The following is a 21143-nucleotide window of genomic DNA, read 5'->3' on the forward strand; positions in this document are numbered from 1 at the left end:
ATGAAAAAGTTCTGTAAGTGGATACTGGTGGTGGTTATGGATGTACTTAATGCCGCTGAGTTATACACTTACAAATGGTTAAAATGGTAAATTTTATGTTATGTATTTTTACTACCGTAAGAATAAAACCTGAAAGGAAATAGCCAAACACTAAAGGTATTTATCTCCAGATGGTGGTATTACAATAGTTTTTATCATTTTTAAAATACTTTCAACCTTACCCAAATAGTCTTGAAATTGTTATTTAAAAAAAATTTTTAATGTTTATTTTTGAAGGAGAGAGACACAGAGTGTGAGTGGGGGAGGGGCAGAGAGAGAGGGAGACACAGAATCTGAAATCGGCTCCAGGCTGCGAGCTGTCAGCACGGAGCCCGACGCAGGGCTCGAACTCACGAGTCTTGAGATCATGACTGAGCCGCCCAGGTACCCCATATGTTATTTTTAAAGCACAGAGGTAAACAGTGAATCATTAAAAGTCAACCTTACAAATGAACATAAAAATTCAGCATTTGGGGCACCTGGGTGGCTCCTTCGGTTAAGCATACATCTTCGGCCCAGGTCATGATTTCATTGTCGAGAGTTTGAGCCCCACATTAGGCTCTGTGCTGACAGCTCGGAGCCTAGAGCCTGCTTCGGATTCTGTGTCTCCCTCTCTCTCTGTCTGTCTGTCTCTCTCTCAAAAATAAATACACGTTAAAAAAACTTTTTTTAAACTAAGCATTAGGGGTGCCCGGGTGGCTCAGTTGGTTAAGTGACCAACTTCAGCTCAGGTCATGATCTCACGGTTCGTGAGATCGAGCCCCGTGTCAGGCTCTGTGCTGACAGCTCAGAGCCTGGAGCCTGCTTCGGATTCTGCATCTCCCTCTCTCTCTCTGCCCCTCCCCTGCTCATGCTCTGTGTCTTTCTGTCTCTCAATAATAAATAAACGTTTAAAAAAAATTTTTTTTTAAAAGTAAGCATTAAACAATGCTTAGCAATTATGAGTAAATCAATGTACAGCTTTGTTGCAAAACAGTTCAGTTTGTCCAAATGAATTTTGAAACACTGGGGGAAGTTGCGGCATGAGTGAAAGTAGTTTAAAAATGAAAAGCCCTCTTTCCAGAGAACAAAATGACGTAAGGCAGACACCAGCTGCGAGCTGCCTGTCTAATTAAGAGCTGATGCTTAGCTTTTCAGTACAGTGCGACCTGCGCCTGGGAGCCCTGCAGATCAGCAGGGGGGGGAATCAGGCCTTGGTTGCCAAGGAAACCGTCCCCACTCCCCCCCCCCCCCAAATCAGTTAAGACTTTGCTTGCACCTTCTTTCGCTGTTTTCTGAAGTAGAAGAGGGAAGCAAATCATAGAGGCAATTTCCGACCATCAAAGACAGTGTGTTTGTAAATTGTTCCATTTTGATTCTTGTGCTGCCTTCAGTCTGGTCTCGTGCTTTGCATCTCACTGTTGTGTCAAGTGAGAAGAAAACCCCACAGCGGAAGCGGTGACACGGGAAGAGAAAGCTGAGACGGAGCTGGCATCCCGTGTGGCCCAGGCGGCAGGGCCCGGTCCGATGGGGACCCACTGGCCCCGGCCTGCTCCCTGTTCATTCAGCTGTGAAGGAAAAGGGCGCGTTCTAAATGCTAGAAACATTATGACCAGAGGAGAGATGTAATTCGAATTTCGCAGCTGTAAAAAAATCTCCTGGGAGAGGAGACCCTGGCCGGCTCTGTTGGGCCCCACACTGGGCGCAGAGATTACTTTGAAAGAGAAGGAAAAAAAAATCTCTTTGGAGAAACCAATCGGTCTTAACATGGAAGTCAATCACCCAACTTTGGAACCTTCTTAGTTCACTTTGCAGACACGATGGGCACAAGGAGCTCTCTCTGGCAGGTGCAGGGAAGAGGACTTCCTTGAACGCCTGGACGTTTCTGTTGATCCTGAGGCTCAGCCAAGAGACTGGAGAGTTAGAGGACGGTAAACACTGACAGCCAGAGGAATCCAGGCCCGTGTCTTAGTCATCATCTGCTGCGTAACCCACTGCCCCAAAACGTAGTGGCTAGAAACAACAGGCATCTAATTGCTCACGGTTTCCTTGAGGCAGAAATCTGGGAATGGCTTAGTTGGGTCCCTCCGGCTCAGGGTCTGTCACCAGGCCACAGACACCTCGAGGCTTGACTCGGGGGCTCTGCTTCCAAGACCCTGCACGTGGATCCACCCCCCAGCCCTCACGTGGTCCTCTCTAAAGGGCCACCTCCCGGCCCTGCTGTGAGACAGTCCAAGAGCCAGCTAGAAAGAGAGCATCCAAGCCAGAAGCCAGTCTTTCCATAATCAGGCTTGCAAGTGACACCATCTCCGTCTGCCATCTTCCTTTTGTGTGAATGGAGTCAGTCCAGCCCACACCCAAGGGGAGGGGATGCCACAGGGGTGTGAGCACCGAGGTGACTGGGAGCCTTTTCACAGGAGCCCCTCTGGCTCCCCCAGAAGCTGGGGATCAGGGCCGGAGACGGAAAGGTAGGGATGTGTCTCACAGTGGAAATGGAAACCGGGTCCGGTGAGCAGCAAGCAGTCAAGGTCCATCAAGGAAACGTGTCTGTGTCTCTTCATAAATACTGACTCGACTCACAGTCCTGTAGATATTATTAACTACTAATAGATGGAGACTATTTTGTAAGTCTGTTGTTGGTCTGCATAAAATCTCTGAGAATGTCATTTTGGTTGGAAAGTTCTGCTTAATAAGATTTCCATTTGTATCGAAAAAGCAGCGTTGGTTGGCTGCGGGCTGATCCCCTGCGGCTCAGCCGGCCTCCCTGGGGGGAAGCCGCCTCCCTGGCCGCCCAGAAGTGGGGTCCCCTAGCTCCCCCATCTGACTGCCAGTCTGGTACCTGGGAGCCACTGAGTGGCACTCATTACTTGGCCTTGTCGACCCGGAACAATTCCTCCGTGGAACACAGCTTAGCACTGAACAACTCAGGACTCGGACAGACGCTGTGTAAGGTAACTTCACTCTGAGGTGTGTATGTGCACCGTTGGAATGAATTACCGTCTACACCTACTCGTGTAAGTCCTACTGCCATTTCTGCGTCCCCGTCACACGTCAGGCACTGTGCCGTGCACTTTATGTATGTCTTTTCACAAGGAAGGTCTTATTAAGCCCATTTTCCTGACTTAAAAAAACCAAGCCTAAGAGAGGAGGTGTGATTTACCAGTCACACGCCTCCAAAGTGGTACAGATGGGGTGCCTGGGTGGCCCGGTTGATGAAGCATCTGACTCTTGATCTCGGCTCAGGTCACATTCTCGTGGTTCGTGGGACCGAGCCCCGCATCGGGCTCTTGGCTACCAGTGCGGAGCCTGCTTGGGATTCTCTGTCTCCCTCTCTGCCTCTTCTCCACTCATGCTCTCTCTCTCTCTCAAAATAAATAAATAAACTTTAAAAACAAACGTGTAAAAAGAAAAGCAAGTGGTACAAACATCGTTCAAATCCCTGACTGCATTTTCCAAAGCCACCATGACCCACTGGCCTAAGCACGCAGATGTCCTTCCACTTTTAAACCCTATCCGTTTTTTTAGTATTTTTCATTGCTTTGTTTCCCCACTCATTCTGGGAGAATACTGAGGTCTTCTTATCCCTAACCTTGTTAAAATGTCTTCAAAGCCCATTTGCTGACTCTTACGGATGTGCTTTCGCACTAAGAATTGTCTTACCTTCACATAACCACACGGTACCTTTCGCCATAGGCCTCTGCCAGCGGGGGGGGGGGGGGGGGGGGGGCTCACCCCCTGGTTTAGAAGAGCCCCCCCCCCCCCCCCCCCGGACTGGATGCGCTGTGGCCGTCCTTGCCTCAACCTCCTAAATGTAAAGAACATGATGGCAGGTCTGTCCGGGATCAAACTGGCTTGTTCCACCCCTGCTGTGAATAAGCTTAAGCTGCCCTGTCCCTGTCACCTGGGGAGGCCCTGAAGGTGGCCTTGCCTGGCCTGGGTGCTGGCTGAAATGCTCGTACCCCTGACAGCTGAGCCGGCCCTGCCGCCTCAGGGGTTGAGACCTTCTGGCAAACATTCATTCCCCTAATCTTTTTTTTTTTTTTTTTTTAGTTTATTTTGAGAGAGGGAAAGAGAGCATGGGAGGGGCAGAGAGAGAGAGGGAGAGAGACAATTCCAAGTAGGTTCCACACTGTCAGCACAGAGGCCGATGTGGGGCTCAATCTCACGAACCCACGAACCGTGAGATCATGACCTGAGTCGAAATCGGGAGTTGGACACTTAACCGACTGAGCCACCGAGGCGCCTCCCCACCCAATCTTTACTGAGAGCCCCTGTGGGCTGCAGGCAGGCCGCACAGCCCAGTCCCTGTGCTCGCAGAGACAGAGAGGACAGGCGCTGGACAGCTCAGGGTCCCAGCCGCCTCCTCTCGGGACCAGACGTCCCCGGGTTGTGCGGGGACGAAATGCGTCAGGCCTCGCTCCGCACAGCCAGGCGGCAATGGGAGAGGCCAGGTTCTGGGTCTGGTTCCTCTTGTCTAGTTAATTCAGGAAGAAAGCGTATGAATGTCGACACTAAGTACTTATGTCCCGGTTCATTTCCTGGGAGGTTTTCAGGGTTTTTGGTGAACTGAGACCTCCCCAGTTCAATCAGAGGAGGCGGCCCAGCCTGGGCTGGCCGTGCAGCATTCAGAGGGGCTCTGTTCCTGAACAGAGTTCACAGCTGCATGTGACTTTTGTCCCCCGGACTCAGGACACTTGAAGTGACCTGTAAATTAAAAGCTGCTGGTGCTCACGTTAAAGCTGTGGTCCGTGGCCTAAATGGAAGGCCCACACCCTGTGAACAGGTAGTGGGAGCTGACAGAGGTGTGCCCTTGGCCCTTCCTGCATCAGCATCCTCCACAGTGGCCAGTGTTCCCCGCGTGGCAAAGGGCAGGGGAGCCTGGGTGTCTGCTTCTGCTCCCTTCGTGACAGCGGTCTCTCAAAGCAGCTGGGATGCCCCTCACCCCAGATGACCCGCATTCGCGGTGCCGTGGGTCCCCGTCGGCGGGTCACTATGAAACCTCTCCCGCCGTCCCTTCCATTTCAGTCTGGCCACGTCGGCCCGCGACACCTTTCTGGACGGGGGGCCGGCCTTGTCTCCCTAACAACAGGAGGGCTGTCTCTGCCCTGTGAGAAGTAATAAACCCCAGATGCTCACCACCTGCTTACTGGCTGATGAGAAAGGCCTTAGGTGGCCGCGGTCTGCTCCCCCCGTCTCCTGGATTCCTTAAAGCAGGTCCCACGTGGCTGGCGTCTTGTGTTGTAGGTGAGCTCAGTGGGGTGCAGAGGAATGGGGGCGTGACCCAAAGTCACACGTCCAGGAAAGGTGGGGCCAGAACCCAGCACCCTCACCTCTGACAGTGCCCGTGGGCCTCTGGTACCAGCCTTCAGGAGAGACTTTCTCTGTGATTCGTAAAGCACGTGCCTTTGTATTCGCACATTAACAACACGGGAACAGAGGTCTTCGATAGCCATGTGAAAAGGTGCGTTTCTTGGTTGTTTTCCAGTGAATAAAATTGGCCTGGACACAGAAGGAGAGAGCTGTGGAAATGCAGAAAAGCTCGCAGAATACATTTGTTCCAGTAAGTAGAAAAGGCTCACCCCCAAGTGAAGGCCATTTATTCACGTTGGCTTCTTGGCCTCACGACCGTCGCCCCGGGAAGGGCCCGTCTCCCCCGTGCATCCTCCGTGGTGACGGGGGTCGGTCTGCCGTGTGCAAGCCGCTCCTGGGACCCCAGGCTCCTGGTCCCGATGTGTGTCTCTGCTTGCCTGAGATTCGAGTCTCTCCGCCCCCTCCACCAAAGGACTCGGGACAATGCGAACGTTACACAAAACAAAATGGCGACAAGTACAGGGAGACCATCTGTGGTGATTCTAGAGGGAGTGGAGGCGGGCAGGCGCCGCCGGACACCGTCCCTGTGTCTGTCTCCTCCTCTCTCCTAGGGGCTGCTTCCTGCTCTGAATTCCCCTCCTCAGAGCGGCCCCCACCCCCACGAGCGCGTCCCCGGACGGCGTGTGGCCACCGTTTGTAGGTGTCGCTGGTTGCAGGCATGTTGCGTTTCCGTGAGGGGTTCACCCTTGATGGAAGTAAAGCTTCTGGGGAACTTGGAGCGAGAGGGGCGGGAAGGTTAAGGGGTGCCCGCAGAGCAGTCCTCCCCGCCATCTCCCCCGCCCCCCAGCCTAACCCAGCTGCAGACACTTGCCCTCGCGCCCTCGTCGCCCCCTCCCCATCGGTAAAAGCGGGTCGAATAAGCACCCCACGTCACGGGCCCAGCACGACGACGTATTAGGTACGCAGAGACAACATGTGCCAGATGCCAGCGTGGTGGCCCCCCGGGGGCCAGGGAGCAGGGCAGCACGACCGAGGGTGCTCCCTTCCTCTCCGGTCGCAGCCACCCCAGCCCTGCTCTTCCCTTTAGTTCGGTGAGGTCTAAGTTTGGAGAAACGCTCTTCTTACTAAAGGAGTGTGTTTCCCAGACACTCCCAAAAGCCCCGGGGACAGTGGACGTGACCCTAAGCCAGTGACCCTTTGGGCCCAAGCCTGGTCGAAGCAGGTGCTGGCCTGGGCCGGGGAGGAGGACCGGGCACCCAGCACGGTGTTCCTGTCCCAGGGCAGCACCTCTGGGCCTCCTGCCTCGGGTCTGGGATCCACCATGCCCCCCGAACCGCGGTGCCTCGGGGGCTCTCAGACACGACAGTCGAGGGCCCACGACTCTAGTGGCCGGTCCCATGGCTGCTCCCGACACGTCGTCCCGTCCAGCCTCCTGCACAACCCTCCCACCTCTGCCTGTCCCCCCCTCCCCCGACGGTGCTGCCCGCGGACGTCCCGTCCCTCGTGTATTCCTGTTAAGCACAGCCCCTCACAACAGGGCTGCCATAGGCTGTGCTCCTTCTACACATTACTGTCCCAAAGACCCCCGGCCCTCGTTCGGGCACCCGCTCACTGTACACATGCCGTTAGTATCTCCTCTGTCGTTTAACCCGCTCCGGCCTTGTGAGAGTCACTGGTCTGTGTCGCCTCCTCCCTGGTGCCCCCCCAGCCCCGCAAAGGGCCCGGCACACAGGTGTTCCCACGCGGCGTTTGCCGAATGCTGTCGGACTGTTCCAGCTCGACGGGAGGGCATGTGGAGGGCGAGGCAGGGGAGGGCTTGGCCAATGCCGGCCGGCCTGTCGGGGCTGAGAAGCCCTTTAGCATCAGCATGGGAGTGCCTCTGCCCACCTCTGCCCACCGCTGCCCAGCCAGGTGTTGAAACAGCAGCGGGAATTATGCCAGGGGTCCAAGGGTGAGCACGGTCCCGGGCACCTCGGGGTCCTCAGGCCCATGGCACTGTTTCGAGGGTCACTGAGCCTCATCTCTTCTGGGGCGAGAAGAATGTCACGATTGGGTTCTTCCCCCAGCCGTTCATAGTGTGGGTGCATATGTTCCAGAAGGATCCAACTCCAGGCTTTTTATTTCTGATGTTTTCAGGGGATAATGGTCACCATTAAGTGGTAACCGAGCCCTTCTAATGTCTTCATGTAGAAATCACTGTGACCGGTAGCTCTTGGCATTCCCCGTGGAATCAAGTGCCTTGGTTAAGAAGACTCATGATGGGTTCTGTGGGTGGCACGACAATTACTCCTTAATGGAACAGGTGGCTGCCGCCTGCTCCCAGGGCAGACGATCTGGCCGTCCTCACAGCTGATGCACTAGTTCTGGAAAGAGACGGAGGGAAATTGAGTCATTCTTCATCATCAGGTGCAAAGCCATCAAGCTGGTGTTCCTTGCTCTGCATACACAAGGCAGGAAGGATCCGTGTCACTTCTGAGATATCACACTGGTGTTTCAATTAACTGCCTCACGGCGTGAGGGTAGATAGGAGCCTACTCTGCCCTTATCTCGGCAGACACGGGTCCACACTCTTTGCAAAGCCTTTGTGACTTCTCATTCATTACCGGCATGCCTGTGTGTCCTAATAAATTTTTAATGCGCAATTAGAATACCACATAAGAATCCTTCTTGACTGCTAATACTTTAACCTTGGTTTTACCAAGGCATTAATGATTTCCTTCCCCAGTAAGATCTGAAGCTTGATTTGAAAAGCTAAGAATCTACTTCCAGTATTTAGAGTGAACAGGCCAGTTCATAGTTATTGCTTACTTTAGCTGACACTTTTACTCTGTGACAGACGCCACTGTGAGCACTTAAAGCTATGAAGTCATTTCATCTGTTGTGTGTGGGTTTTTTTTTTTTGAGAGATGGAGAGGAAGGGGCAGGGAGAGGGGGGCGCAGAGAATCCCGCCCTGAGAGTGGAGAGCCCCGATGTGGGGCTTGAACCCAGGAACCATGAGATCATGCCCTGAGCCAAAACCACAGGTCCGACGCTTAACCAACTGAGCCACCTACGCGTACCAGATAGCTCACTGTTACCATGGAAAACTCTGCCCTCCCAGGGCATCTCCTCTAATGGAAGAGAGAGCAGCAGTTAAAATGGTAAAAGGGGGAAGACAGTTGCAACATTCTGCAGGAGAGAAGGTCCGCCTGAGTCAGAGGCTGGCAGGCAGATGGCTCGCGCAGCCTCGCAGACTTGCTCGGCTCTTCCTCCCCTCGCCATCAGCCTCACTGTCCGGGTTCCACACCACGAGCATCTCTGCCCGCACGGCCTGCTTCTCGCAGCAGCGCCTAGGAGGCTGAAATCCCTGCTCACCTCGCAACTGTTGAGCTTTATAGTCACGCGTGTGTCCTCCGGTGAAATGGCATTTGTAAAAAATCAGTCTTGTTACCTTAATCACTACAGCGACTACTTACAGAGTCCCCTGTCCCACCGTACAACCCTCTCCTGGGATTTCCAGCACCCTTGCTGTCCTCAGCCCCCACAGCCCCGCAGTCCGGCCTCCTTCCTGTTAAAGGGATGGACAGCCTCGGAGCCGTGTGAGTCCCCATTCTGTGTCTTCTGTGTCGGGTGAGACCCCTGCCAGGCCCCATCTCTCCTTATCGCCCCAGGAAACACGTCACGCCTCTGCGGAATCAGACAGCTTCGGCGTTAACCTACTTAGCGTTGGCCTATTTGTGTTAAAACTCTGCAGGCAATAAACTTATCCCCCGAAAAGAATGAGTTCTTTGCCGCTGGCTCGAAGGGGGTTAGGTCCCAGGAAGGATCGTTGTGGTAGATCTCCGCTCAGCAGCAGGAGAGGATTCAACCAGGACAGTGGTGGTCTTCCTCCCTGGATAATGGTGCCTCAGATTTTCATGAAGGCAGCTGGGCTGACTGGGCCTGTGCAGCCTGGCCCTCCAGACCCTGGTGGTGCAGTGAGGAAAGACAGGCGTCTGTCCTCTTCTAGGACACATATGCTAAGCTCCCATCTCCCTTGTTAGTGGCCAAGAATCAGAGAATAAGCATATGAGCAGCTCAATACTCTGCTACTTTCAGAAGAGATGCTTCAAAGGGCAGATTCTGGAATCTTCCGAAGGCCCCTTGCACACTGCTAGGGCTGGGCTTGCTGACAAGGCGGGCCCGTGGTTTCCCTGCTGGATTCTCAAAGCCGCCCAGAACAGGTGGTTGGGGTCTGTGGGAAAGCTTTGGCCCCTGGAATCCTGCCCCAGCACCTAACACCCACAGAGATACCGACGCTGGAGGGATGCCTGGGCTCTGGTTAAGAAAATAGCACCTGAACGTGGCTTTAAAAATATGCCTTTATGGATCTCACGTGTCATGCATGTAACATTTCTTCACACTGGAAAAAAGAAATCAGTGGGCGTTTATCATCTACATTTAAAATTTTCCCCATTCCTTATGTTCTTTTATATCAGTGCTGATATTTACAGAACAGTTCAAAGAAAACATTCACCAATATATAATTATTTAATAACTCAGAAGTCTACAGTTATTCCTGTTGTTTAACTGGGTGTCCATGGAGATGGTGCTAGATGGAAAGAACTTGCTTTGCTCCCTCCTGTAATTGCAGTCTCCAAAGAGGTGTTCAGGGAGGTCTATGGGTATAGAAGTGTGCGTAAGCAACAGCCATTAAAACCTCTTCCAATTGATGGCTGGATGGATAGAAGGATAGATGATGGCTGGATAGATGATGGCTGGCTGGATGGATGATGGATGGATGGCTGGATATGGGGGGAAATGGTTAGTTCTATGAAAATGTTCACATTTGGGGAGGATTCTAACATGTGACAACCTACTGGTTTCTTGGCTGGTATTGTCTCGAGTTGGCGTTTGGATTTCACGCCATCTTCACGATTCTGCAGAGAGCTTAGGACTGAACACACCCTTAGGTCTTCCTGGAGCGGAGATGGGGAGTGGAGGTGAGAGGCACGGCCATTCTCAGCAGACGGGGCCCCTACATGGCCGCCCAGGGGCCCCTCGGGCCCCTGGCCGGGTGGCCGCCGTCCTGACGGGGACAGTAGACGTGCAGCTTGTCTCTGTTTGGGGGTGCGTGCCGGGCCGTGGGTGGCTGCCCTAACCCTGCCACCTCGGGGGCATGAGCCCTGGCTGCAGCCACCTCTGTCGCCTCCACGGCTCCTCCCGAGTTGGGGGGCGTCTGCAGTGCCGACACCACCCAGCCTCTGGCCTTCTGACTCCAGTGACAGGCAGAGCTCATGCCTGATGCTCAGGCGCCCCGTCAGCACCAGGGGGGCCGGAGGGGCCTGGGGGGGGAGGGGGTGGCTCCCGGCTTGTGGGGACGCCCGTTTTCTGAGCGCCTCGGCCAAACGTCCTGTGATCTTCCTACGGCAAGGTCAGCGCTTCTTCCCACTCAGATGCCGGGTGGCCCGGAGCGGCTCCTCCCCACCCCTGTGCAGACGCACCCCCTTCTCAAAAGCGTTCACAAAGTCCGGTTATTTATCTGCAGGGGAGTCACCAGCATTGCCTCTCCTGTTTCCCTGTGGAACCGTCAAAGGGGAAATCCTGCCGAAGATGCTCAAGGACAAAGGTGATGGGAATGCACTGGGGCTCGTGGTCACCTCCTCCCTTGTCCGCCTCCTCGGGTCTACCGGGAGCCTTCGTGGTCAGTGTTTGTGGTCAGCCCTGTAGAGCCCCCTGGGGAGAGGAGGCCGCGGCAGGGGTGGGGGGCAGGGGCGGGCTGCCCCTCAGGAGCCCACAGAGTGTCACTGAGCCTTCGCCACTCCACTGGCACGGTCTAGAGACCAGCCCTCTGCCCCGGCGGCACGTCAGCCCCAGCCACTCAAGTGCTGGGGCAGCTGGGGGGCAGGGGAGAGGGGGTGTGGCCCTGGGGGGCAGGGGAGAGGGGGTGTGGCCCGCACACCTTCTGTCACGGGCAGGTCTGAGAGCAGAGGGTCATCGGCAGGTTGGAGTGCAGACTTCAGGAGAGACTAAGCCAGGTTTGAACTCTCCCTCTGCTGTTCATTAGCTGTGTGAGCAAGGGCAGGTCACACGAGGTATATGCGTCCACATCCCCGCCTGCGGAATGGGCACAACCACAAAGCCTGCTGCCCAGGGCCATTGTGACGCTAGGTGGCACCAGGCCCGGCTCTCCAAAGGCAAGAAACTCGCGGAGCCGCGGCTCTCCTCTTCCCGCCCTCTGTCCTCGATCTCCAGTGACCCACGTAAAGAATATTCCCCAGGAGGATCTTAGACCCAGTAACGATCCCCCTTGCGTTAAAGCAGAGATCGTGTGTCTTTGGTGTTGTCCTCTGTCTCCTGAACGCTACCGGGAATAATGGCAGAGGACGTTAGGCCGCGGGGTCAGGATCACGGGCTGCCGAGGGCCGGCCGGGCGCCCGGGCGGGTCTGCACCTCAGCTCCCGGCTGCTTGTTCGGGAGAGTTGTGCTGCGCTGTCCCGTCTGCACGGACCGCCCTGCAGAGCAGGGACCCCGCTGCCTTCCTCGTGTAATAAAGCCCGTTTCCTGGTTCTGCTCGTGTCCAGGGATTCCCATGGAAAGCATCATCGTCTATCAGAAGGTCCCACACCCGGGAATCCAGGTGAACCTCCACAGCTACTATTCTCAGCAGGTGCGTGGTGCTCCCCGGGAGACCTCCAGCGGGGCGGGCACCTGCGCGTCGTTCCCCCATCCCCAGCAGTGTGACTTCATCTCCACCTCTGTGAAATGGGACCGGACCGCTCTCTCAAGGTTTTTGTAAGGATTAAAGGAGATAATTCACACGAAGCCATATGCATGGCATCCCAGACATAGTAAGCCTGGGCAGCTGGGGGCCTTGATGTCGTGCAGGGGGCTGGCGGAGCTATAGGGGCAGAGGCTGGGCCCATACTGGGAAGGCCCCCAAAGCCCTCGGAGGGGTCTACGTTGAATTTGGGAGGTCACAGGGACCTTTGGAGGCTTCAGACAGGAGAGTGGGCGGAGCCTGTTTGAGTCAAGGTTTTCTACTCCTGTTTTCAGTAAGACCTCCCGTCCCTCTCCTAGGACAGGCTTCTAGATGCCTTGCTGGTTCTGGATGTCCCCTTAGTGCAAACCAAAAGGCCACGCAGCTAGCCTGTCTTCTGCGTCCTCAGAAGGGGCGCAGAGCGGACAGGGAGCCGGGCTGGACTGCTGCCGTATTGATCAGTGCCACTTTGACCACATGAGCAGAGGCACACTGTCCACTGGGCCGGGCATGTGGGTCCATAGTGCCCCTGTCCTCCGGCCGGCAGCACCATGAGGAGCAGCGCCCAGCCTCCCCAATGGCACCCTGCTCTCTACACAGCGCCTCCCGTGAACTCGGCCTCCAGGGAGCAGAGAAGGCCACGTCCCCCAGGGACCCTCCTGCTGTGGATCCTCGGGTCTGCCTCATGTGGCCCGAGGGCCCAGCTACGGCACTAGGGGAACATTCTCTCCCCTTGGCCTACAACAACAGACTGATCTTTCCTCCCTGCAGGGCATCCCAGCGAGCATCACGTTTTTCAGCCCCTCTGGCCTCACCCACAGCCTCAAGCATATTCAAGAGTTATCTGGTGACAACATTGGTCGAATCAAGGTGAGGTATTCAGTGGGCTTTTGGTCTTTTCAGATTTTTAAAAATTTTTACTAATTATCCTAGAGCTTCCGTGTAAAGTCAGAGCACTCCTGACCCAGGAGACACCCTGATGCCAGCTCTGGAGCACTGGAAAGGCAGGGTTCTAGAATTCCCAAGCACCGCTTCCTGGCTGGTGCTCCTGGACAAGTTACTTAACCTCTCAGAGCCTGTTTCCTCATTTGTAACATGATGCTTATCTCTGTGGCCTGTACAGATGTATACAGTAGTCCCCACCCGCCGTGGGGGGTACGTTCCAGAACCCTCAAGCAGATGTCTGAAACTGCGGTCAGTACCGAACCCTAATATACTAGATTTTGTTCTATCACAGACATCCCTGTGGTAAAGTTTAATTTCTAAATTAGGCACAGTAAGAGATTAACAACAATAACTAACAATAAAAGTTTAACAATACAGTGTAATAAAAGTTACATTGGCGTGGTCTCTCAAAATATCTTCCTCTACCACACCCTTCTTGTGACGACGAGAGAGGAGAAAAGGCCTACGTGCTGAGCAGAGGGGGGTGAATGACGGAGGCGTGAGGTTACTCCGGACCTGACCACACGGGACACGGAAGGTCATCTGGTCCTGGACTGCGGCTGACCGTGTGTAACTGAAACCACAGAAAGCAAAACCCCGAGTAAGGGGTTTTCCTGATGGATTAGTCTCAGGATTCGATGAGAAAATTCAAGTCAGTCCTTAGCCAGAGCCTGGCACGCACGTGAGCATCCTTTCCCATTTTCCCATCTAAGCATCTTGGAATTCATCCTGGAATCTATTCAAAAAGCCATTCCCCTTTTTCGTGTCTTTTAACTCAAAGGATGAAAGTCCCACTTTCTAGGGACTCTGTTTGTCAGGAGTCTACACGTATCACCAGGCCTAGGGGGCCGGTAATGGGAATGCTCTCGAGCCAGCTGCAGAGGGACCGAGGAGAGGGCGGAGGTGACCTGGAGCCCCGGGACAGGCCGCCAGCACTGTCCCAACTCACGCGGAGTGAGGGCTCTTCCCTTTTATCACAGGATGTCTCGTAGCACACCTGCGGGGCCGGCACCGTTTCCCAAGTTCGCAGCCGGAGTTAGGCTCAGAGTTGTGCGCCTCGCCCTTGGTCTCCCAGGAAGAAGGGAGAGCCGCAGTTTGAACCGAGGGAGCCTGAGTCCACGTTGTTGGCCTCGGTGATACGTGAGCCACGGCCCGTTGACGGAACGTTTCTAGGCAAGATCTCGTAGGATGTTCACACCGTTCCAGGGGTAGAAATCAAGCAGAATCAGGACTTTTGTCCTTATTACAGGCGAGGAAACTGAGGCCCAGAGAAGTTAAATGACTTGCCAAAGTCATATGGTGAGTTACGGGGAGGCCCAGGACTTGCATTTAGGTCTCTGGGGAAAGAGAACGTTGTCTGACTCTTGGGGACAGAAGATTAAAAAGATTAGACCCTCAAGCGCTCAGTGTTAGCGGCTGGCACGGGTGAGCGGGTACCGTTTTAGAGGCTGGGATAAGCAGGGGTGCCGGGCCGCCCCAGTTCTCGTCCCCCTGCACCACACCGCCCCCCCCCCGGACGTGGTAGCCGTGCCTGGGCGGCCCGGCAGCCAGTAGCCGACTTCCTGTCTCTACGGACTTGCCTGTTGTGGGATTTCAGGACCGGCTTCTTTCACTTAGCGTCGCGGCTTCACAGCTCACCCGGCATCCCGACAGGCTCATGCCGTCGGACTTTCTGGTCTGGAACACCAGGGTTCCCGGCAGCCGCTGGCGGTCACTGAGCACTTCTGGTGCCGGGAGCCAGTGGTTACACACACTGCCCCACGTGACCCTCACGGCAGCCGAGGAAGCCTGTTCACCTTGCTGTTTCACAAACGAAGAGACAGAGGCCCAGAGAGGGAGGGTCACTTGCTACGGCCACGATCTTGCGGAGCTGGGATGGGAACCTGCCCCTCTGGCTCCAGGGCCTGGTCTCTCGACTGCTCCATTTTCCTGGGGGCGTCCCCGTCAGGGCCCCCGAGTGCCCAGGGTGCCTTCCAGACTTTGTGCTCCACTGGGCCCCACCCAGGCGTGCGGAGGTGTGGCCAAGGCGGCGGGCACTAGTGCCGGGGTCTGGCACCCCGGCCCCGCACCGGAGCCGCAGGCTGGCGGGGAGGCTGTAAGGAGGTTGTGCAGGCCAGGCATTGCACGGGTGTGGGGCTGGATTCCCATCGGGAGGCGTGAGCACACACGTTAGGAGCTCACGCGTGAGCAGTGACGTCCGGACAGGCCACAGGCCCTGCCCCACCGCCCTCCCGCTCCCGGCCCGGCCTGCAGGTGCACTGAGGTCCCTTCTCTCTCCCCCTGCAGTTCGCCGCCATCGGCCCCAGCACCGCCCGTGCGCTGGCCGCCCAAGGCCTGCCTGTGAGCTGCACGGCCGAGAGCCCCACGCCACCAGCCCTGGCCAAGGGCCTCAGGTTGGCGCTTCAGGCCCCCGGCTGCTGAGTCACTGGCACTTCCGGCCGCGCGGCTGTCCCGGACCCAGGCGATGCACCACCGCCGCTGTGGGGAAGCCAGGCATCGGCGGGCGCCCCGGACTTCTGCCTCGTGCCTCCACGGACCCGCGGGGACACCGGGAGCGGGGTGGGCCCCGGGGCCGGCGTCGGGCTTGGCAGGCGCCCCCGGCTCCCAGGCCCGGACGGGACTCCTCCGGCAGCAGGAAGGAAACCAAATAAAGCACCGGCTCCCCGAGCTGACTGCGTTGTCACTTGCTGCCTGTTGTTTTCACGCAAAGCCGTGTTCGCCGAGGAAACCGATGTGCCCGCGTCCTGAGATCCGCCAGCCCTGGTGGGAATGATGAAATCTGCTGCGTAGGAAGTAGTTTCATTCATCTTCTAAAAAGGACCCTCAGGCTCCTGCTGTGTGCGCTGTGGACACTTGCGGTCCGCGTACGGGGAGAGGTTCTTTCCCTCGGAAACCAGACGCAGCGTAGGTCAGGCCGGGCATCTGACAGGCGGGGGGCGTTCAGTTTACTTAGAAGGGGTTTGTCCACGGGCGCCTGGGGGGCTCAGTCGGTGAAGCGTCCGGCCTCGGCTCAGGTCATGATCTCTCAGTCATGGGTCCGAGCCCCGCGTCGGGCTCTGTGCCGACAGCTCGGAGCCTGGAGCCTGCTTGGGATCCTGTGTCTCCCTCTCTCTCTGCCCCTCCCCACCCCCCCCACCTCAAAAATAAACAAAAAAAAAATTTAAGAAGGGTTCATCTGCAGGCACAGTGCCCCGCAGAGAGGCTTCAGAAGTCTACCCCCAACTTTATTTCTGCTTTTAAAATCTTGGCCGGGAACTTGGGCGGGGTTGAATGAAACCTCCGTCTGTCTTTCAGTAATGGGAGCCGGTGCAGGAAAGAAGACTGCGTTACCCGCACGTTGTCTCTTTGGAGGGCGTGCGATAGTGAGCGGTTCCCGCGTGCCACAGCCCCGCACACGGGGCTCTGCCCCTCGTCCCCGTTCCTCTTGATGCCCTGAGGAGCCGACACCACTATTATTCCCATTTCTCCGAGGAAGGAACGGAGGCTCAGGGCATCGTAGGACTTGCTCAGGGTCACACGGCTGGCGTGCGACTGGCGGATGAAGGGGACTCGTGTACGTAAGCACGCAGGCCCAGACGAGCCGCGTTCATAAGCCACCTCACATCAGAGCCACCTTAGCAGAAGAGTATGAACCCGGGAATACCTAGTTCTCTAAGTCTTGGCGTGACCTGAACAAGAATCCTGCAGGTGCCGCGCTGACCCCGTAGTTCTCCTCTGTAGTCATTTCTCTGAAAACAGGCCAGAATCCGTCCCACCGCTTCTCTCTGATGAGAAAGTCAAATCTGGAGTCAGGAGTTCGGAATCCCTGCCATTCTCAAGGAGCCCGGCCCCAGGCAGCGCGGTGGTGCCCTCCGGGAGCCCCTGTGGCCAAGGAGCCCCGAGGCCCGCCTACTGAGCCTCCCTGAGGTCTCTGCCCCGGCCGTGCGGGCGCCCGCAGCTGCCAGGAAGCTGTGCCAACCACGCCGGGCTTGCCGGGGCAACGTCCTGAGGCCAGCCTCGGACGGAACGCCACCCCCTGGACCGAGCTGGCTAAACCCGCCTTAACTGGAGGGCACGGCTTGTGCCACACCGGGCTGTCGTGCGGGCTGGGCGAGGCGGCCCCCTGACCGTGCGCTCGGAGGTCACAGCCACGCCAGATTGCTGCACGATACACCAGAAAATGACGTCACCGCCTCTGACCCACCTGCTGCCCTGCCCCCTTGTCCCATGTGCACATGGCCCCTGACCCCATGCCCCCCACATTCCTACAAAGTTGCCACATAGGAGCCCCCACTCAGGTAGGGTGTCCGGGTGAGGACAGGAACCAGCCCTTCCACGATGGACCGTGCCTGGCCTTCTTTGCGGGGACAGGGAGCAAGTTAACAGTCCCAAGGGTCCAGGAAGCTTGGGGTGGGGGGAGCATGGCACCCGGCGGGGGGCGGGGGCGGAGTGACCCTCTCGGAGCCCCATCTCCCTGTCACCCGTGTACTGCCTGACACCTCCTGAGACTCACTCGTGCCTTCTGGGCTGCAATTCCCCAGCTGTCGGGAGAGGGTGAGCTCCCGCCTCCCCGGCCGTGTCCCCCGCAGCTCGGAAAACTGCTCTGGAACCCCGTGGAGCTCCCTCGAGAGCTGACGGTGGTGGTGGATAAGCAGCGTGTCACATATTCTCATAAATAAGATAATACCGCTCAGCACTTACTGCCACGTCTGAGTTTAGAGGCGTATCCGGTAGGAAGCGGTGCCGGGATGGCAGACGCGATCGTCTGGTCACGGGCCCGACACCTGAGTCCCAGGTGCCTGGGGATCAGAGACGGCACGGCTGCCTGCAGACCCCTCGAAAGAACAGAGTCAGAGGCACCCGAGCTCAACACAGACAGCCTGTATTTCACACAACGGGGCTGGGGCCGGGAGACGCGGGCCAGGCCACCTCTCCGGACCACTGCCATAGGACCGCTCTCTGAGGCTCTGTCGCTGGGAGCCGGACAGTAGGGAGCTGGGTGACAGCCGAGTCCCCGGATGGCCTTCTCCAAGTCACCTGCCTTTTGTGCCGATGCCACTGTCGTATTTCCCTTCGGAGATTTTATGATAAACGGGAGATTAGGTGTCTTTTTTTTTTTTTAAAGCCCGTTTCTTACAACTGGAGGCCGTCAGCAGGGCACATCACACCACCGAGTACACATACCTCTCTGCCCTTCCGCCTCTCCCACTCACTCCAGCGATCTGGACACTTTGCAGCAAGACAGAGGAAACAGCACATCAGCACCCAGGCGGCCATCAGTAAGCAGACGCCGATGGCGATCATCATCTCCAAATCAATAGCCATCACGATCTCGGAGCATCTCACACCCACCTGGGCAGAGAAGCGCAGGCAAGCAGTGAACGTGGCTTCCCTCCCACGCGACCATCTAGCAACCTCAGCACGCCCCCTTCGGCCGGGGAACCACGAGCCCCAAGCCGCAGAGCCCTCCATGCGTTTAAGACATGCGTGAACTTGGCGGGGCTGTCGCGCACGTTTTAAGACCTGACATTCCGATGCCCCGTCTCCGGCCGGAGCTTGCTGGGTGAACAGTCACCGATGGGTCTCTCTGACCCCGCAGAACCCAGGCTGTGTGACATCAGCTCTCGGGACACCCGCACTCACTCATCCACAGAGTTCTCCATTCTGTCCCATGTTCAGAATGTCAGCCTCCCGGGAAACGCGTAATATTTAGAAACATTTTGCTCTAAATCTTGTACCTTCAGAGGTTTTTGTTTCCCGAAGAGAAAACATTTAGGATTTATCTTCTAATGAAAACACAATTTGAGATTTCAATTAAAAAAAAAAAAACAAAACAGAAAAGAACCCCAATCACGTGGGAAGGTGAACAGTGCCCTTACACTTGGTTTTGGCCACACGGGCAACACTGTGTAGCCATTTATTCAGATGTGTGTTCACCGTCCACCATATATGGACACGTGAACTATTTTGATAAATATGAGGGACACGTGTAAATGGACACGTGATTGACGTGTCACGGTTACACGCAGCGAAACCTTGATTTGCGAGCCTAGTTTGTTCCGGAAACCTGCTTGTAATCCAAAGCACTTGTATATCAAAGCGAATTTCCCCAGCAGAAATAAAGGAAACTCGGATGATTCGTTCCACAACCCCAAAATATTCAGGTAAAAAGGACTGCGATACCGTAATACAAAATAATAAAGAAGACACAAAATATAAAGAAAAGTAAATTAACCTGCACTTCCCTTTGAAAACCTTCGTGGCTGGTGTGAGAGGGCAAGAGAGAGGAGGGTTATTGTGTGGGACGACTTTCACTCTAACGGAATCACTGCCGTCTGTTGGCTCAATGGGTTCTTTTTGTTTTCGTGCAACTTTAACAGGGAGCCTGTCCGATGACCTAGAGTGAAGCAAAGCGTGCCTCAGCTCACTCTGGTCTGGAAAAGCAAAGGACCGTCCATAGGTGCTTTGAAGTGACAAAAAGATACACTAACGCCAGTTGTGGGCACCTTCCAATGTTCCGAAAAATCACCGATTTCTGCCAAAAGCCGTAGCCTGAGACCGAGCATCTGAGCGTGGGAGATGATCACCCATAATCCCACAGCGAGCGAGCAAGAGAGAGAGAACCACCACCGGCCCAGTTGTGATCATGGGACTCCTACTGCAAGACCTCGCTCGTTTATCAAGGTAAAATCGATTCGAAACGTCTGCTCGTCTTGCGGACACAGGTGCCGAACAAGTGCCTCGCAACCCACGGGTTTGCTGTATGTGCTTATATACGTTCTACACACGCCCGCACGTAACTGACAAAAACTCTGGCAGGCGGGACAGCGCGCAGTGAGAAGCCACCGGAGTGGGGCGCCGGCGCCGGCAGGGGTCCTGATGGCGGGAAACGGAGCGCCTGCCAGGCCAGGTCTAGTTAGGCGAGGGGAGAGGAGCTTCACGGGGCCCGTCGTGGGAATCACGCACCGGAGCAGAGCGGACCTCGTGGGCGCGGCCGTGGGGACCGGCAGCCGCCCGGCTCCGCCCCGTCCCCCCCGGGCGCCGCAGTCAACGTGGGAAGGGCAAAGGGCCTGCGTGCCGCCTGGCGTCATTTCGAGCCTGCCTTTCACCCTCCTCGCTTTTTACAGAAGCGTTCGGATGGGCCTTCGGCTCGGAAGGCCACTTAGAAGTTAAGAGAGAACGAGGCCAGCGTTGAAACCGTGAAGGCTGCCCGGGGAAATGTGATAACAGAGGGTTGTCGCCCCGTCTTAAGGCAGGATGATGCTTGGCTTTGCTTCCCAACGGGTCTATCTTGTGCAGACCCCCAGTAGGATCTTCACGCACAGAATTATACAGGGTGCCTGGGGCTTGCTTCCGAGTGTGCGAAGTGGGGGTGAGGGTAATGAGAAATTCCACACCCTGAACCACACTTGTCTCCTGACTGCGGACCCGGGCTTCCCTCCCCTCCGCCAGGCTCCTCCCAGAGGGGTGACCGCGAGTCCTCTCACCCCAGTGGTGCCGGTTCAGGGAGCTGGGAGATCACGTCGGTAGGAGACGGGGAGAGGGCTTTAGTCGGGGGTGGGGGGGGTGGGGAGGGGGATCTGTGGACACAGCTGACGGTAAGCCGCCCTTAGTGACCAGAAGGGCCCTGCTGGAGAAGGTCATCTAAAAGACGTGACTGCCGACTGACCCGCGAGCGGGACCAGGCACCCGGAGGCCCCTCACCCCCTCCCAGTCCCCGGAACGTGGGTTCTGTTCCTCTTGCCTTTCCCGTTCCCGGCGGCTGCTCTGAGGACACAGCCTTGAAAGGTGACGTGGGGTTGAAAACACCCACAGGGTATGCGGGACTCGGCCCAGGTAGAGCCTCTTGATAAGCTTTCAAGATCCAGCGGGCAGGTGCAGGGATCCATTAGTCCCGCCCGCTGCCCAGGACGAACCTGGAATGTACGTTCCCTTCGCTTATTAAAACTGCCACCTCCCGACCCGGAGGGGCCTCCTTCTTCCGTCTCTCCCCGTCACCCTCCCTCGGTGGGTCTCCGATTACACCCGGGAAGCCCTGGGAGGGTTTCTAATCACGTCCCCCCCCCCCCCCAACCCTGCTCGCTCTTGTGTCCCCACCTGGTGCGTGGCCGGCCCCAGAGGTCTCCGAGCTGACCGGAGCTGACTGAGCACAACACCCTGATGTCACAGGTG

At 56.4% G+C, this 21143-nt stretch overlaps 1 protein-coding gene and 1 long non-coding RNA gene across 10 annotated transcripts in view; one reads left to right on the forward strand and one right to left on the reverse strand.

Moving 5' to 3' along the window:
- UROS (uroporphyrinogen III synthase) overlaps nt 1–15675 on the forward strand; it is a 35498-nt gene extending 19823 nt beyond the window's left edge. For 7 of the 8 annotated variants that reach the window (XM_078434950.1, XM_078434953.1, XM_078434951.1 and 4 more), the window contains 5 exons: nt 5504–5578; nt 10836–10916; nt 11872–11957; nt 12819–12917; nt 15279–15675. In XM_078434950.1, coding sequence (XP_078291076.1) covers nt 5504–5578; nt 10836–10916; nt 11872–11957; nt 12819–12917; nt 15279–15413 — 476 coding nt within the window. In that variant the 3' untranslated portion in view covers nt 15414–15675. Of the gene's footprint in view, nt 1–5503; nt 5579–5939; nt 7552–10835; nt 10917–11871; nt 11958–12818; nt 12918–15278 lie in introns of those variants that run through there. The other variant, XM_078434957.2, reaches the window with a different exon arrangement.
- Nucleotides 15676–17837: 2162 nt separating this feature from the next.
- On the reverse strand, nt 17838–18585 carry LOC132684772 (uncharacterized). Of its 2 annotated transcripts, none has more exons than XR_014135408.1 (3): nt 18495–18585; nt 18156–18323; nt 17838–18042 (listed from the first exon to the last, which is right to left on the reverse strand). It is a non-coding gene; the product is annotated as an uncharacterized LOC132684772 (long non-coding RNA). The 2 variants fall into 2 exon arrangements; XR_014135409.1 differs by having other exon boundaries at nt 18485–18575.
- Nucleotides 18586–21143: the final 2558 nt, after the last annotated feature.

Source organism: Panthera onca, chromosome D2 (assembly GCF_046562875.1).
Source record: "Panthera onca isolate mPanOnc1 chromosome D2, mPanOnc1 haplotype 2, whole genome shotgun sequence".
Taxonomy (NCBI): domain Eukaryota; kingdom Metazoa; phylum Chordata; class Mammalia; order Carnivora; family Felidae; genus Panthera; species Panthera onca.